Genomic DNA, 18,168 nt, shown 5'->3' with positions numbered 1-18,168 from the left:
AGATCAGTCATACGGTATATATTTAGGGAAAAAACACCACTGTTTTTAGCTAAAGGAAATGTAAGCCTTTGACCTGGCTTTGAACACACCCATACTGCGTCTCTGACAAGTCATCTTTAAGATTTCAAAAGGCTGCCAGCGTTCCTATTAAGTTAGGTCCCTTCCTATCAAGGTAGGTGTCAATCCTTTTTTTCTATAAAGTTTTACCTCATCCCTTTACTAAGTAGTGTTACTCAGTAACCTAATAAACGTAGTAATAACTTAGTTACACCACTTTTGGATTCTTTGCAGACTGCTTGCTAATGTGTTACAATCCTCTTCTACGAAAACAACTGTTGAGTGCTTCTTATTATAGCTTCCTTGTATTTTCTGTTTTGATGAACCTGCATATACTTGTATCAGCAAGCCTGTGTATTGGTCGTTGGAATTTGTCAGTGCTCTTGAAATCAAAAACTGGTCTCCTGTGAAACTATTGTAATAGGTCACAATTGGATTAAACCGGTGCCAGGAGAGGATGTATCACAAAGGACAATTAAAGCATAACCTAACCATTCACATCTGTAAATGGTTAATATTCACTCTGTTCAAAACATTTTGTTGTGTTTTTTGGTAATGTCTCCTCGTTAGACTAGTCACTCCAGGGTTGCTGTGGTCCTGAAGTCTAGGGGTCCAGAATTCGAATGTCTGGTGTAATCGTTTGAATGGTTCTGTCCATGCAGTCCTATGGGTCACTTAGCCATACACTTCGCAACATACACAGTACCAGGACTGAAAATTATTCTTCAATTGACCTTTATAGTTGAAGCTTACTAAAAGCAAGGATGTCAAGGGAAGAGTTATGACCCTGAAGTATCTGGTAAATCTGTTTCCTAAAAGACTATATAATATCGAACTACAGAGTGAAAGACTACATTACTAACAATACTGATGAAATAAGACTGGAAATTGCCACAGGAACCATTGGAAAGCATAGATACTCCCTATAAGATCTGTTGCTTCAGTGATTTGGAAACCAACATTTTAAAAAACTCTTGACCATAGACATTGATGAACTGCTATCCTATGTGCAGCATCCCATTGCTGGTGAGGATTCGGTGAAAAGCTGCCACTATATATGAAAAGGCACTTCTTAATACATTACGAGATTGGCTTTCAGATTGCCTTCCAAATATTGATACAGAAATGGTCTTATACAGGGCCAATTGTCTAGTTTAGACCTAGGAAACCAAGCTGTTGCTGCATTATTGATGCTAGTTGATCTATGGCTTCATTTCAAACCCTTGACCACTTACCTTACTGAGTAGCATTAGATATCAGATGGTAGTTTTATTTACACTTATACAATGTGTAATAACGGCAAAAAGTCAATGAGAATTCATTGACTGCTGCAGTAATTGGACTAAACACGGCCGTCTGCGTTCTACCCCATTACACCATAAGAACTTCACTGCTACGGATGAGCTGAATGTACCATGCCATCAACACTTCCCATCTGGTAAGGTAGCCAGAGGGGAAATAGTCCCCTCTGGCATGTTATGCTGATGTAGTCCCTTGACTTTTTTTGTTTGTCCTTCATCTTGTAAGGCAGCTTGTAAGCCAGCTTTGCCTTGCTCAGAAGTCATCATATCATTGTAACCACATCTTACTAAAGCTTCCTTACATCATGGTGTAATGCTAGTATGTTTTGCGTGTAGGAGCATGAAAGAGATCGTCTTCCCCTTATTTCCTTGTTAAAATTAGATCGTTTTGAAGGGGCTTCCAGTTCGACCCTGTAAATGACCCTGTAATTTTTTTAATGCCATGTAGCAATTTGCTCCAATGTTTGTAGGCATGTGCATGACAAGAAGATCTATGAGCATGCCCAGCTCCCCATCACCCCTTCAGCAGGTTTCTGGACACTTATTGTCCATTTTATGTAGATGGACAGGTATGTAATGCCATCTGTGTAGGATCTTGTATAGCATATTTTATTCAAGTTTGGTAAAGTTATTTTGTCACTGTGAAATCTGTACCCATTGACCATTTGCCAGACTAATTACTAATTTCTGTTCCCACTGTCCCGGATTGCCGCTTTTGGGTTGTTGCTTATGCGTAAGTGAAATGGCTTGGGTCTTAGTGATCTGTGTTTTCAGCATTAAGGGCGACGGGCCCAAAGTGCTGTTCCCTAACTAGAAACATGCTACTATCGACATCAAGTCTTGACAGAGCCAGACTAGAGGGGGATGTAGCTACTTTTTCAAAAGGGGGCACAATTTGCAGGCTTACTTGACATTGGAGCACAGCTGTGTTGTGAACCACCAGTCAACAAGCAGAATTGACTAAATAACTGCTGGGGAAAACAAAGGTCTGTGCAGAAATCGAACCAGGTGAGGTGGCAGAGCCATGAAAAGAACGTTTGTTCCAACATAAGCGTTAAGAAAGGAGAATCTGCTGTTTTATTTTCAAATGATCACAGATAAGTTAGTTCCTAACCTGCAGTCTGCATTTACTCATGAAGTAATTGAAAATAAAAACCGTTTTTCTAATTTTGATAGAGCATACGATGGCTGGTTGCTTTGGAACTATGACCCACATGTTCAAGTCAAGATTTAGGAAATTGGTTCAGATTAACAAAAACTGCTTCACGTACAGAAATGACTTTTCGTGAATCATGCTTGGCTGGAAATAAACTACATTCAACACAACCCATTCGCAGATATTCAACAGGGATACAACTTTACAGTTAAGGTTTTCCTGATGATGGAAAGTAGCCATCTCACCTGAGAATATGAACAGTATTTTGTGGTTAGAATGTCTAAGACTTTGGATAAGAAATAATTTAATCAAGTTTCACTTATGGACTACAGGTAGAGAGGCAGAGGCTAATTATATAAGGAGTTTGTGTCCAGACTAGCATAAATGAGGGAGCCATAGAAGGAGCGGTAGTTAAAGAGTAGCCTTTGACATGGGGGCGGGGGGGGGGGGGTGTCTCATAATTGCTGTGAAATGCATTGAGAAGCAGGTAACTGAGAAAGTATTGGACATTAGATTTTAATGAATATAGTTTCTTGGCCTGTTTTGTGGAGAGAGTTGCACCAGTATATCAAAGGTACCCATGGCTGGTTGGAAGTAGTGCATGATTGGTTGCTTGTGTTATTCTCACGATAAATGTTCATCTAATCGATTAGGGTGAACAAATATGATTAGAAAACTGTGGGGCCCTGATTTGAACACACTCTAGCCCATAAAGCCTCAGATTCCTTTTACCCTGCTGTTTGTCGGTCGTGACACAGGTTGCTCTTCGACTGGAAGTCAGTTGAGTAGATAGCGATCTTTTGGAATGTGCATATGAACTGCTTTGTGCAAAATCAGTTTGATAGGCTTCAGAGGAGTGATAAAATGGCCCCACCCAGATTCCATGTAGGGAAGCAATATGGAACATGGTAAAGATCTCCTGCACCAAAGAGAGTTCAAGCAGAAGTCTAACATGAAGTTGATATGAATTTGTAGTAATATGCATTAATCCAGTCTTATCTGCATATTTACAAACGTGACCCTAGACCTGCCTGACAACAGCCATTCCTAGTCAATTGGCTCATTTATTGAAGAGCATTCTGAGTAATAGTAAAGGTTTGTTTTTTCAAATTGGAATGTAAAGCAAACTACTGTACAGGTCTGGGCATTTGGAGTAAAGAACATAGTGCTAAAGCTAGACCAGAAAAGGCTAATAGTAAGCAATTTACGCATTGCAGGACTATGGTTTACTGTCTGAAGTAGTAAAAGTGCTTTCTTTGTTTAGTGAATATAAACAACACAATGGTTACTGCCTTCTCATTTTCTTAACACCGTTTACCTCCTTTTTAGCCCAACTCACCAATTCACTTGTCCTTAATTCGCGAAGCTGCAAATTTCAAATTGAAGCATGGACGAAAGAAAGAAGCAATAAGTGATCTCGAACAACTATGGAAGTAAGTTCTTGAAGCGGAGAATAATTCTGGAGGGGCAAAGGAGATGCAAAGTGGAATGTTTCATAAGATTTGTTTTTTTAATATGTTTAGGAGGGAGATTCAGAAATCTCACTACAACGATCTTGTAGAGGAAGTGGTCTGTTTTTAATTCTGTGAAAGATATAGATGCCGATTAGATGTGCCCCTATTAATTCAGTTCCCTTTGCAAACTGCTGTAGGGATTGGAATTAAGTTACGCAGAGTTTACTGCACCTTGTAAATGCTGATTGCAGTGCACCTTCCACCCTACAATTTTCTACATTTACAGAAAGCATCAAAACCCTCACATTTTGCACCAGTTTTAGGGTCAAACTATTAATGGATTAGATTCATTGCACCCGGTAAAAAACAAATGCTGAATTGGATTTTACCTGGTGTTATAGTGCAGATCCCTCTGGGGAACTTGGATTAGGGCTACAGTCTGGTAATCCTGCCATTCACTAAAGAAGTGAAGTAACTGGTATTAAATATAGCTCACAAGGAAATACAAGTGTGTTTATATACTGAGTGGTAGATTCATTTTGGTACAATCCTTCATACTATGACATCAAGTAAAAGCAAGCCAATAAATTTATTCCTCTAAAGCAAAGGGAGATGACTTCTCTGAAATTCGCGCTATTTGTGTAAGAACCAAAGCTGAAACCCACACATTTTCACACCATAATCAGCACCTTATTAATACAAATATAGGTTTGCAAGTATTTATTTATTGCTAAAAATTTTTACAGAGTTTTATATAGCGCAAACTTGACCCGAATCGGGTATCCAAGCGCTTTACATAGCACCAGTTGCATTACATGAGGACACATTCATTTTTGTTGGGCACGGGGAGATAAAGGATTTGCCCCGAATCACAGGATGTTCAGCATCATTGCCGAGACTTGAACCCAGTTCCTCAGATTTGAGGTCGACCGCCCTAACATTAGTATGGACCTGCGGAACTGGGTCATCATAGCCAGTTGTAGTCTATTGAAGCCACCACCCCTAATAATTATGGGATGAAACTGTCTATGTGGGACCGTGATGGAATAGGGATATTCTGGTTTTACTGACTGATAGAACACCTACTTGACTTTATTTATTCATTTTTGCATGAATAAGATAGATGCCTTTGAGCACATTTGTGAGGGTACCAGAGAAGAGGGGCATGTTTGCCTTTTATGTATTACGGTAAAATCTGAAACCAGTAGGGATTAGTGGATACAGAACTCTACCACAGCTTTCATCTGCCCCATTCCAAAAATGTGCCCTAAACACTGACAATAGGAGCTACATACAGATCTATTTGGTTCTGTTGTTCTTTCTTCCCGATTTGAAAAGTGGTCTTAGAATTAAGAAAAAAACTTTTTATTCATGCATATTTTCAGATAAATGGAAAGCATGCCGTACATAATAGAAATACAGCCAGTAAAATTCTAAATGTACTGTGATTATTATTGCTTAATATACTCATAGATATGCTAAGTTTTTACCTTCTGTGAAATCTTCACTGCGAGCTTCCAAAAGTAAAGAGTGAAATACCCCTACATCAAAACCTTATTGGTAGGCCTGGTTAGGATGCCTCCAATTTTACAAAAAAGTTATCACATGTAATTTAATTCATATTAGTCCATTTAACTGTCTCCATCTAATTAAGCCCTTTCCCATAACTGATCTTTATATTAAAATAAATTTAAAGAAATTATGTTGAGTCGATTTGTAGAGTGTTCTAATCACCCTTAAATGTATCCAGGCACTGCCCTGTATTGGATTTACAAATGGGAACTCTACATGAGGTCTTATGCATGTCTTAAGATTTCTTCACCAGTCTCTTTTAAGAAAGGTGACGTCTGTCCAACATGGAATCTTTAACATTCATCAAATTGTGAGCATCTTGACCTTTGTATGATGACCCGAAACACATTTTGTAAGGAGAATTCTCTTTTCAATACAGATTTAAAAACACACGCTCACACTCACACTCTCTCTCTCTTCTCTCTCCCCTCCCTCCACGCCCCAAAGGTTAAAGTGATGTTATAGCTAGGAATTGTAATATTATCTTACATTATATTTACAAAGAAAAAAAGCTCAAAAATTCACTCAAAAAACAAAGGTTAAAGGGACTTTATGGTTTAGTGAAAATGTCAGTTAAATCCTACCATTTTAAACTACCACCACCACTCACATTCATCAGCTGTAGTTATTTCAAGTAATCATAACTTGTGACCTATAATAACTGTAAGTTAATGTCTCTTTTTGTATTGTTACCCTCTAGTTTTTCGACTGGTGCTGCTGGTTCTCAGACATTGAGAGTGTACTGAGGCCTGCTAACCAGACCTCGGTGTCCTGACCCTAAAGTGTATGTTCAATTATCTGTACCCAACTGGAAATGGCTATCTTAACTGTAAGTCCCTAGTATATGGTACCCTGGTACCCAGTGCATGTAAGTTAGAGGAGTACCCCAGGCCTTGGGCACTGGTTGTGCCCCTCTGGAGGTCCTCGAAGTAATACAAGACCCCATTCTACAACTGCACCCTGGTTGAGCACTCGTGTACTGCTAGCCCGACCTTGCCATCGAAAGCAATGGCAAAGCCACCATTACCCCTGTGCATATGTGAATGTCACCCCTCTGGCAGGCCTACCGAGCCCTAATGGCAGGGTGCAACATATGACACAGGCGGGATATGCACTTTGCATGTCCTGATAGTAAAACATGCAAAACTGCTGCTTTTACAATGGGAAGGCTTGGTTGCCCAGTTGGCGAGTACAGGGTTACACCCTGACCTCTTCAGCTGTGCGAAGCCCTGAACAGTGAGACCAAAGTAGGCACTCCAAGATATCAAACAACTTGTTACATTAAGCCTGACTTGTATCTCAAGTCGAAATTAATGTAACTTATTGCAGTGTGCAGCTTTAGCAAGCTGCTTCTTTGTTTTCTTTAACACTCCTGTGCCTTCCCTGGCACAGGTGGAGCCTGCTTCACAAGAAAACGTTCTGTCCTCCTGGAGAGACATGCCAACGACTCTCAGTAAGGAGAACAATGAGTGATCCCAGGCCAGGGAGGTGTCACCTCCCTCATGCAGGAAGCCACATGGGTGTTATTTTCAAAAGGCAGACTTCAAAGGTGAACACCAGGGGAAGGGCTGCCCCATTGTTGAGGTAGGCAGGCTGTCACAGGCAGAAGAGATGGGAAACTAGTTGCCAAACCTTTTTCCCCAGGGGCATATAGTCCTGAGGTTGCCACACCCTAGGGATGGCTAGGGGGGTATGAACACAGAGCGAGGGGTCTCGCCATCTTGGGAGTGGGCAGAATGGTGCATCCTGGGATAGCCATATGCCATACTCCACAGGAAGTGGTCATCAGGTGGGAGGGCACCTGGTAGTCCATTGGTTACTAACCGCATCCTGCCCTGCTGCCACTTTCAAAGCATAAAGCATGCACCTTGGCACCCCAACCTCAGATCTCGGCTGACTTGGAAGAAGGATCGAAGGACTGCCCTGCTGCACCAAGGGAACAGCAAAGAGAGGCTGCACTGACAAAGACTGCACCTGTGCCTGTTGTTACCTGCTCAAGGAGAGCCCAGTCAAGCTAAGCGAACTACATGGCCAGCTGACTAGCCTCTTATTCGCAGCACAGGAACACAACTACTGAAGAAGCCTGCTGGTGCTTGTTGGTAGCCCAAAGTCAGGACCCAGGACCAACATCTGATGCACAGAGTTGCACCCAAATTTGTTGAGCCCGGGAGGGCTGTCGGAGAGTTGCTGGGACACTCCGAAGGCAAGTAATCGATCCAGGAAGGATGGGCTTGTGATGAAGACAACGGGTGACTGATAGTCCAGTGGTGACTGGACCTCAGCCAGACTGGAGGGAACTTCGTGGGATGTCAATTCTGCAACCAGAACCCCCACAACAACTTTATAGACCGAGGAGTCTCTGAAGAAATACCCTCTCCCCCGACCCCCGTCGACCGTGCCACATCCACAGCATCCTTAGGGCATCTTCAGCATCAGGACCACTCTATTGGAATCAATTGCAACGTAGATAAAGTGCCTGAAACTGTTGGAGGACTGCTTCCTCTATGAAGGCAACTCTTCTTGAAGACCTTGCTCGTCTCCCTGACAAGCTCCCTGCCAGAGCTGTTCACCCCCGGCACTTCAAACGAACCACATTAAAACTCACCTAACTTTTCCTTGAAAAAGTTTGTGTCCAATTCATTGACTTTGCCAAGGCTTGTTCACAGTTGAGTGAAATTGCTTTAATTTATTTTTGCTTTTAAAATCTGTCTCTGGAACCCTCTGGTGGACCTTTTTCGTTCTGGTGTCTACATCCTTAATAAAATATAGTCTATTTTTATAAATTGGTGTTGGAGCTCTTGAGTGTTGTCAATTTCTTCAATTGTTTTGGTACTGTTTAAATGCTTAACACTTGTTCCTCTGTGTAAGCCCTGCTTCTCAGTGCCACAGCCTCTCAGGGTTAAGCTGAGGGTTTTACAGTCAACCTACTAGACTTACAGGGGTTGTTAAATGTAGTATTCGGTGAGGTCGCACAACCACACCATCTAATACCCCCCATTTCCTCATAGTAACTATAACTAGTACCCTCACCATGTACTGTGTTGTCATCAATGATTTAATTTCAGATGTTGCAGTGATGTCCTCAATGATGTCATAGAATATGTCATGAGTAATGTAATATGGGAGGTGATTAGCAGTCCTCTAATTATAATTATTGGCACCGGGAGATGGGGTTCTCAGTTCCTCAATAAGGCTCGTGAACGGATGGGCCACACGCTCCCCCTTTGAAAAAAATAAGTGGCAACACCCCGGGCCCTGGCCCATCTCTAGGGCTTATATATAAAAAGTGCAGGAGGCTGCATTCTTTTATTTTTCATTTCTCTGTGCTGCAGATTTGCAGAAATTAAATGTTATCCCTGCTTTGCCCCTCTAGATGTTTTTTTACAGGACAGCTGACTGAGTCCCAGAGACCTAAAATGGCTGGCATCACATCTTTGTTGATGTAGTGGTAGCCAATCATATTATTGTGAGAAATGTCCGCGGATCCTGAACTGCGTGAAATATTCATACATTTTAAATGTTAATTTCCTCAAACACTACTGAACGGATTTACACCAAATCACAAAAAGCTTACTTTATGGGCCAAGGTCTAGGTATCTGCCAAATTTGATGTAATTCTGTTTAGCTGTTTTGGCTGTAGCTGTGTCTAATTTCCCTATGAAAAATTGCATTGGGAAAACATGTTGTGGAACATTATTTTTTTCTTGGGGCACGTTTGATATATCACTCCAAAACTTTCCAGGAAGGAGCGGAGATGGATCAGACTGTTTTTGGGAACATTATGGAACATTTGTCAAACGGCACCAATCTTCTTAGCTAACCCCAAAAATAAATTTTCCCATGAAAATGTGGTTCAAACTTTTTGTTTTTATTTAAACTTTATTGGTTTTTGCATTACTTTTCCTTTGATTATATGTAGCCAGTAACAGAACGATGTAGATTAGTACAGTAGTCATTTAAAGCTAGGCATTCAGCGGTTCCCACCTCTAGGGGGCACTGCTCAGCTTGAGTTGAGCCATGTGCCTGGTTTTTGGAAACATGCTAAAATTCTCCCGCTGCTTAAGAAGCCTTCTGCTGAGCCCTTAGTGTCAGCAAACTACAGACTCATCTCACTATTGCTGTTTTTCTCCAAGGCTCTATAGAAATATGTCCATTCTGTGATCTCTGACTACATTGAAAAAAATAATCTCCTACACTCAAGCTAGTCTGATTTCAGGGCCAATTATAGTACAGAGACCGCCCTAATAGAGGTCTGGGAACATATTAAGGAGAAGCTGGATCAGGGGGGGTAAAGCCATTCTGATTTTATTAGACCTTTCCGCAGCCTTTGAAACCGTTCCTCACGCTAAACTCCTGGACAGGCTACAGAACTGTGGAATAGGCACCACCGTCCTGAAATGGTTCTCCTCCTTCCTAGAGGACAGAGGTCAGGAAGTCTGGACCCACCCCCACCCCCTCCTTCGCGGCCCTATCCCCAATCTGAAAGTGGGAGTTCCTCATTTCTCTATACTAAGCCCTACTCTCTTCAACCTATATATGTCCCCCTTGGCACCACTGGCAGAGGCTTGTGGCGCATAAATTAGTTCGAGGCATGTGGGCTGCTGAATTCATATCTGTGCATAGATCGCCGCCTAGTGTTGGGTCCGGATGTTTGCACGTTGTTGTCCTGGAAGAGTCTTCGAAGTATCCTTGGATAGGTGACTCCTCCCCTGGACTACAGTGCGCATGGGCATCCTCTCCATCCTCAGATTGTTTTTTTCCGCCATTGGGTTCGGATGTGCTATCTTAGCTCAAGTTAGGAAAATATTTTTTCGAGGCCAAAAGGCCTTTAGTTCGCGTCGGTACTGTTTATCGATCGGGTTTCGATAGAATTTGTTAGTTTACTAACTTTCAGCACCGACTGCTTTCGCATTTACCTGTCCATCGACTACTTCGACGATGGAATCCAGGACGCCATTCAAGAGGTGTCCGGTATGCAATGCGAAGTACCCACACATCGACGTCCATCCGGTGTGCAACAAATGCCTTTCGCCGGACCACGACGAATCAACATGCATGGCCTGTGCCCGGTTCCGCTCGAAGAAGACTCTGCGGAATCGACGTGCGGCGAGACTCGAGGCGCAGCACGCGGCACCGGCCCCGACAGACATCTTCGGCGAGGCCGAAGACGTCGAGGAATTGGAAGTCTTGCCCTCCAGTCCCGTTTCCGAACACGAACCCGGATCGGACGAGGAAGGCGAGTCACTCTTCCACAGAGGTGAAGACGACACCGAGGTAGGAGACGACGAGGAGGCCTTCGGGGCCGAAGAAAGTAGCTCCAATGATGAACAAGGCCTACCTGTTCAAACCGTTCAAACACCAGTGCCACAGCCTATGGCTCCGGTCGAGGGATCGCCTTCGGGCCTTACCCGAGACCCATCCCGCAGTTCTTCGGCCCCGCCCTCGGGCCCGGCCTCGGACGTTCAGCGGCAGCCATTACTACATAAACAGGCTGGTTTCCCTATCACAAAACCGAAACCGAAAGCTGCTCAGGTTCCACCGAAACCGAAACTGAAAGTAGCGCTGGTCGGATCGAGGCCTTCGACGCCAGCGCACCGCGTCGGCACCGACCGCACCAAGAGGGACTTCGGTGCCGAACTTGAGGCGGGCGACGTTGGAGTCGACAAACGTAAAAAAGCCATCGGCACCGACAAACCTGCTCGGCTACCGGCACCGACGACACCAAGGGCCGTACCGCCTGCTGTGTCTCACATCGCTCCCTCGACGACACCTAAGCCTCAGGTATCGAAGACTTCGACGGTGATCTCTTCACCCCGACTCGATGACCCGCCGGCACCGAAAAAATCTACGGCCGCCTCTACGAGCCTGGCCGGTGCCAAAGCCTCGAAGGCGCCCCAAGTACGACCTGGTGTGACGCAAGGCAGCAAAACCACACCTGTCCTCCAGGACACGTCGGGCTCCGGTTCGGTCGGAGCTCCCGCAGCCTCTTCGGTGCCGACCAACATTACCTTCGGCTTGCCTCCGTCAACAATCCCAAAAATGTTCCAACTCAGGACACGGGTCACCCAACCTACAGTCACACCTGCTGAGACGTCTCCGGCACGTATCATCGACGCCGGCACTGGCAGAATGATTCTCCAGGACCGAAGGATAACTTCGGAGCCGCCATTGGACCCTTTCAGGATCCCACTAAAAAGGAAGTTGCCTGCAGAATCGGAACCTCTCCTTTATGAACCCTTCCATTCATCCTACCAGGATCCACACCGGTTCTCCCCCACACGCTCCGATACAGACGCATTGGAGGACTACATGGCTGACCAAGTCCCCTACCATGTAGACACGGACCCTGATGACCAGCAGGACCCTGATCAAACTTGGGGCGACCCTGCAGACCCCAGTGCACCTCTCGATGCACAGGATCCACAACTCTATGGGGCAAAGACATCTCCTACGGAGGATACTGCGGCGTTCAATGCTCTTATCGAACGTGCTGCCAATAACCATGGGGTGCAGCTTCACTCTGATACCATCGAAGATGACTTTCTAATGGACACCTTTGCATCCTCAGAAAGACATGTAAAGACTCTGCCAATGTTGAAGGGGGTCCTCAAACCAGCCAAGGACATTTTCAAAGAACCCACCAGGGCACGAGTGATAAACCCCAGGATTGATAAAAAATACAGATCAGCACCTGGGGATCCTACTTACATCAGAGGACAATTACCACTCGACTCCATCGTCGTAGCGAATGCACGCAAGAGGGCACACTCGCAAACAACAGGTGACGCTCCTCCCCCGGACAAAGAGTCCAAGGTGTTAGAAACCTCTGGCAAGCGAGTTGCCGCCCAAGCTGCCAACATATGGCGCATAGCCAACACTCAGGCGCTCCTTGCTCGCTATGATAGAGCGCACTATGACACACTTGAGCAAATATTCCAACATCTCCCTGACCAGTTCAAGGAAGGCGCAGAAATGCTCATCAGAGAAGGACAGCTACTAACGAACGCTTCCATCAAATGCGCACTAGATGTTGCAGACACGGCTGCCAGAGCCATAAACACAAGCGTCATGTTGCGACGACATGCCTGGCTACGGATCTCAGGATTCAAGCCTGAGGTACAAAACAATATACTGAACCAGCCCGTCAACCCCGACTATTTATTCGGGCCAGAGGTTGACACCACCCTCGAAAAGATAAAAAAGGATACGGACACTGCAAAGTCCATGGGCGCACTACAAACTCAGTCCTTTCGGAGCGGCTCCTTTCGTCGCCCCGGAAACAAGGGAGCAGGTAGAGGACAGGGGTCACAACAAACATATAACAAAGGCAATACACAGACCACCTATGATAAAAACACCCGAGGTGGATATCGTGGCTCCAGCACAAAGGGCAGAGGACGCGGCTACGGCAACACCAGGTCCTCCCCCAAGAACAAGCAGTGACGCCCTCTCCCTTCCTCCCGACCACATAACACCTGTCGGGGGAAGGCTACAAAGGTTCCTGTCCACATGGAATTCCATCACCACGGACAGGTGGGTCAAAGATATTATAAAATACGGTTACTGTCTGGAGTTAACCTCCACTCCACCCACAATACCACCAAGAAGCCGTCCTATGTCCTCAGAGCACTTAACGCTCTTACAGCAAGAAGTGCAAAGTATGCTTCTAAAAGGCGCTATAGAGGTCGTACCCATCCACGAGCAGGGTGCGGGAGTGTACTCCCTCTACTTCTTAATTCCAAAAAAGGACGGGTCGCTCAGACCTATATTGGACCTGAGACCCCTGAACCAGTACATTCTTTCAGAGCACTTTCATATGCTCACTCTACAGCAAGTCCTTCCGCTTCTCAAGCAGGGAGACTTCCTAGCCACACTGGACCTCAAGGATGCGTACTTTCACATACCCATCCACCCCTCACACAAAAAATACCTCAGGTTCACTGTTCAGGGGCAGCACTATCAGTTCAAAGTCCTTCCCTTCGGCGTGACAACAGCGCCCAGGGTTTTCACGAAGTGCCTAGCTACGGTGGCAGCACATCTACGGAGGCAGCATATACACGTCTACCCCTACCTAGACGACTGGCTCGTTCAAGCGAAGTCAGCCCAGCAATGTGCAAGCCACATATCCCGCACCATTCACCTTCTTCACAGTCTGGGATTCTCACTGAATTATCCAAAGTCCCATCTCCAGCCCGCACACGTACAACAGCACCTAGGTGCGACTATAGACACTCTGGCGGCCACAGCTCAGCCAAATTTAGTGAGGATCGACAGCATACAACTGCTGTTCTCCAAATTCAAACCCAATCACTCACTTCCAGCGCGAGTGTTCATGCAGTTGATAGGCATGATGGCCTCCTGCATCTTCATAGTCCCGCACGCGAGATTACATATGCGCCCACTTCAGGAGTGCCTAGCACGTCAGTGGAATCAGGCTCAAGGACAGTTAAAGGACCTAGTGTTGGTGAGCGGTCGGGCATACAACTCTCTGCATTGGTGGAATCCACAAAACCTTTGCAAGGGCCGACCGTTCCAAGAGCCTGTCCCACAAATAGTACTGACAGCGGACGCGTCTCTCCAGGGATGGGGAGCTCATGTACTCCACTACACAGTGCAAGGACTATGGACAACACAACAAAAGAAGTTGCACATCAACCTTCTGGAATTGATGGCAATCTTCCTAGCCATGAAGGCATTCAAAGTACATCTATGCAACAAGGTCGTGTTGATCCGGACGGACAACATGACCGCAATGTACTACATACAGAAACAGGGAGGCACACACTCTCCACAGTTGTCTCATCTGGCTCAGAGCATGTGGAAGTGGGCCATTCAGAGGAACATGTTCCTCATGGCGGAACACCTCCCTGGCAAGGACAACCAGATGGCGGATCTGCTCAGCAGACACAGCCACCAAATGCACGAGTGGGAGTTACACCCATCAGTACTCCAACCGTACTTTCAGCAGTGGGGTCATCCCGAGATAGACCTATTCGCGACAAGCGAAAACGCAAAATGCCCAAGCTTCGCCGCCAGATTCCCACATCCGCAGTCGCAGGGCAATGCGATATGGATGAACTGGTCCGGCAGATTTGCGTACGCTTTTCCCCCAGCGCCATTGATACCGCTAGTGGCCCGCAAACTCCGACAACACTCCCTGACACTCGTCCTAGTTGCTCCCACGTGGGCACGCCAGCCGTGGTACACCACCTTCCTCGAACTTTCCGTGGTGCCGCATCAAAGGCTGCGGATCAAACCCGCGCATTTGACGCAGAACCATGGAGAGGTTCAGCACCCAGATCCGCAACAGCTGAATCTGGCGATCTGGCTCCTGAAGTCCTAGAGTTTGGCTATCTCAACCTGCCACCTGACTGTATGGACATCATCAAGGAGGCCAGGAGACCCACTACCAGAGCTTGCTATGCAGCCAAATGGAAAAGGTTCGTCATTTATTGCGGTAATAATGACATCAACCCGCTGGACGCATCCATCCAAAACATCATCTGTTATCTCTTACACCTATATCGATGCAATCTGGCGTACACCTCTATACGTGTCCATTTGACCGCAATATCAGCCTATCTGCAAACCAGGCAGCACCTCTCTCTATTCAGAGTGCCTGCCATCAAAGCATTCTTGGAAGGGCTCAAACGAGTCATTCCACCTAGTCACCCACCGGCTCCAATGTGGAACCTCAACTTGGTCCTCACACGCCTGATGGGTCCACCCTTTGAACCTCTACACTCATGCGAGATTCAATTCCTTACCTGGAAAGTGGCCTTCCTAGTAGCGATCACTTCCCTCAGAAGAGTTAGTGAACTCCAGGCACTAACCGTTCAAGAGCCATTTATTCAGGTTCACGCTAACAGGGTCGTACTACGTACCAACCCCAAGTTCATGCCCAAGGTAATATCGCAGTTCCACATGAACCAGACTATTGAACTGCCCGTTTTCTTCCAAAACCCACAAACTGTTGCAGAAAGGGCACTACATACACTAGATGTACGGAGGGCCCTCATGTACTACATCGACAGGACTAAACCATTCAGGAAGACAAAACAACTGTTCGTTGCCTTTGCCCCACACCACAAAGGTAACGCCATCTCCAAAGCAGGGATAGCCAGATGGATAGTTAAGTGTATTCAAATCTGTTATCAAAAGGCAAAACGCACATTAACTATTCCACCACGAGCCCACTCAACACGTAAGTTGGGGGCTTCCATGGCCTTCCTAGGAAATATTCCCCTGCATGATATATGCAGAGCAGCCACATGGTCCACTACACACACATTTACAAAACACTATTGCGTAGATGTGCAGTCAAAACAGCAGGCAGCTGTAGGACAGGCTGTTCTCAAAACACTTTTTCAGACCGCTGCAGCTGGCACGGGTAGCCGCCGCTAATAGAGGGCACTGCTATGTATTCTATGCACAGATATGAATTCAGCAGCCCACATGCCTCGAACTGAATATGCTACTTACCAGTATGCATCTGTTCTTGGCATGTAGGGCTGCTGACATTTATATCGCCCTCCCTCCTCCCCGGCGCCTGTCGCAGCTGCAGCTCTCAGAATTACTGCAAGCATGGTCATCACTTTCTGTATCTACTCCATCACTGCCACAATGGCGAAAAACAATCTGAGGATGGAGAGGATGCCCATGCGCACTGTAGTCCAGGGGAGGAGTCACCTATCCAAGGATACTTCGAAGACTCTTCCAGGACAACAACGTGCAAACATCCGGACCCAACACTAGGCGGCGATCTATGCACAGATATGAATGTCAGCAGCCCTACATGCCAAGAACAGATGCATACTGGTAAGTAGCATATTCATTTCTTATGCTGACAACACGCAGCTCCTTTTCACCTGCGACAAGGAAGCTGACTTTGAGGGTGAGAAGATCAGTACCTGCCTCTCGAAGGTGTTTTTGTGGTTGAGGAGGAACCAGTTAAAATGCAACCCAGAGAAATCAGAAGTTATCTTCTTTGACTCCCCGACCGCGGACGAGTGGAAACACTGGTGGCCCGCGGGCATGTCACCTTCTCTCTCTGCACAAAACTCTGTTAAAAATCTGGGCATCATGATGAACGGCACTCTCGAGATGAGCTCTCAGGTCCAGTCGGTAGCAGGCACCTGTTTTGGGCTTCCGCGGATGCTTAGGAAATTTCTCTTTCTTTTGCTTCTTGAACACAGGAAGACCGTAGTCCAGGCATTGGTGACCTCCAGGCTGGACTATGTCAGTGTCCTGTACCTGGGCCTCTCTGAGTTTTTGCTCAACCACTTACAAGTGGTCCAGAATGCAGCCGCCAGCGCGGTCTTTTTACGTAAGCCCAGGACTCGTGTTTCACCTCACCCCAAGGCTTTATTTATTTTATTTGTGGTTTTTTATAGAGTGCGACACTCATCCCATGGGATATCACGGCGCTATATACCAAAGAAACTACCGCTGGCGTGTGCTAAGATCATTGAGGGTTGGGGAAGAGATAGGTTTTTAATTTTCTTCGAAACTGGAGGTGGTTCGTGGTATGTCTTAGGTCAGAAGGTAGTTCGTTCCAGCTTTTTGCCGCTAGATATGAAAAGGAGCGACCACCTGTTCTGGCCTTGTAAATACGTTTCGTTTTCGCCAGGGCCAATTGACAGGAACGTAGGTTCCTGTTGGGTACGTAGAATTCAATTTTTCCGTGAAGAATTGAGGGGCCGGTCTTGTGTAAGGCTCGATAGGCATGGTTAAGCAGTTTAAAAGCAGCCCGCTGACGCATCGGAAGCCAATGAAGTTTGGTTAGGCATTCCGATGCAGAGTCGCGATAGCCTTTATTGCAAATGAGTTTAGCCGCCAGGTTTTGCAGAACCTGCAGACGGGAGAATAGAGATTCGTTCATCCCTACAAACAGCGCATTGCCATAGTCCAGTTTTACACTGGCTCCCTGTAAAAAAGAGGATCAGTTTTAAAGCTCTGGTGCTATTCTTTAAGGCACTACACTGAAGTGGTGCGGAGTATCTCAGAAGGAAAGTTACGCACTATGTGCTGCCAAGAACCCTGAGGTTCTCCACGTTGAGTCTGGCATCAGTCCCCAGGATAAGCCGCGCCGGAACTGGCAGCATTTTTTTTTTGGTACCATGGAGCCCACGCCTGGAACCTTCTCCCACTGACTCTCAGAATGGTGACCGACGTGGGCGTTTTTAGGAAAATGCTTAAAACCTGGCTTTTCTGTAACTAATTCCTGGTCTCCCGCTTCTAGGGGTTGCAGAGGGTCTGATAGTCTTTTTAGCACCGGGACACACTTTCTGAGGAGCTCGCTGCTATATAAATGCTCTTTCAAACATTGACCAACGGATAACATTAGCTCTGGGGAGGTAGTGCAGGCGTCGGTCATTGGCTGACGCCTGCACTTAACATGGTAGTGTTCTTGCCTGGAAAAAATAAGAGACCGAAAGGAGATTTGAACTGAAGGCCACGGGCTTCACTGAAGTGGTATTTTATACTCTTAATTTGAGGCACAGTGATTTGTTGCCAATCCCCCCCTCTCGCTTTATGCTGAGGCAAGAGGGTTGTTTAGAAGTGTAATGAAAATAGCAGTGATAGAGAACTAAATTCACAGGTAAGTAAGTTGTTCTTTTCCATCACT

At 46.0% G+C, this 18,168-nt stretch overlaps 1 protein-coding gene across 2 annotated transcripts in view; it reads left to right on the top strand.

Annotated features, from left to right (window-relative positions):
* The window catches only part of SRP72 (signal recognition particle 72), a 259,141-nt gene that overhangs the window by 186,864 nt on the left and 54,109 nt on the right, over positions 1–18,168 (top strand). For both annotated transcript variants that reach the window (XM_085641079.1, XM_085641078.1), the window contains exon 14: positions 3,844–3,947. In XM_085641079.1, the coding sequence (XP_085497205.1) occupies positions 3,844–3,947 (104 nt within the window). The remainder of the gene's footprint in view (positions 1–3,843; positions 3,948–18,168) is intronic.

The sequence above is a fragment of the Triturus cristatus genome, chromosome 2_2, assembly GCF_964204655.1.
Source record: "Triturus cristatus chromosome 2_2, aTriCri1.1, whole genome shotgun sequence".
Taxonomy (NCBI): domain Eukaryota; kingdom Metazoa; phylum Chordata; class Amphibia; order Caudata; family Salamandridae; genus Triturus; species Triturus cristatus.
This window is presented reverse-complemented; position numbering and strand designations above follow the sequence as displayed.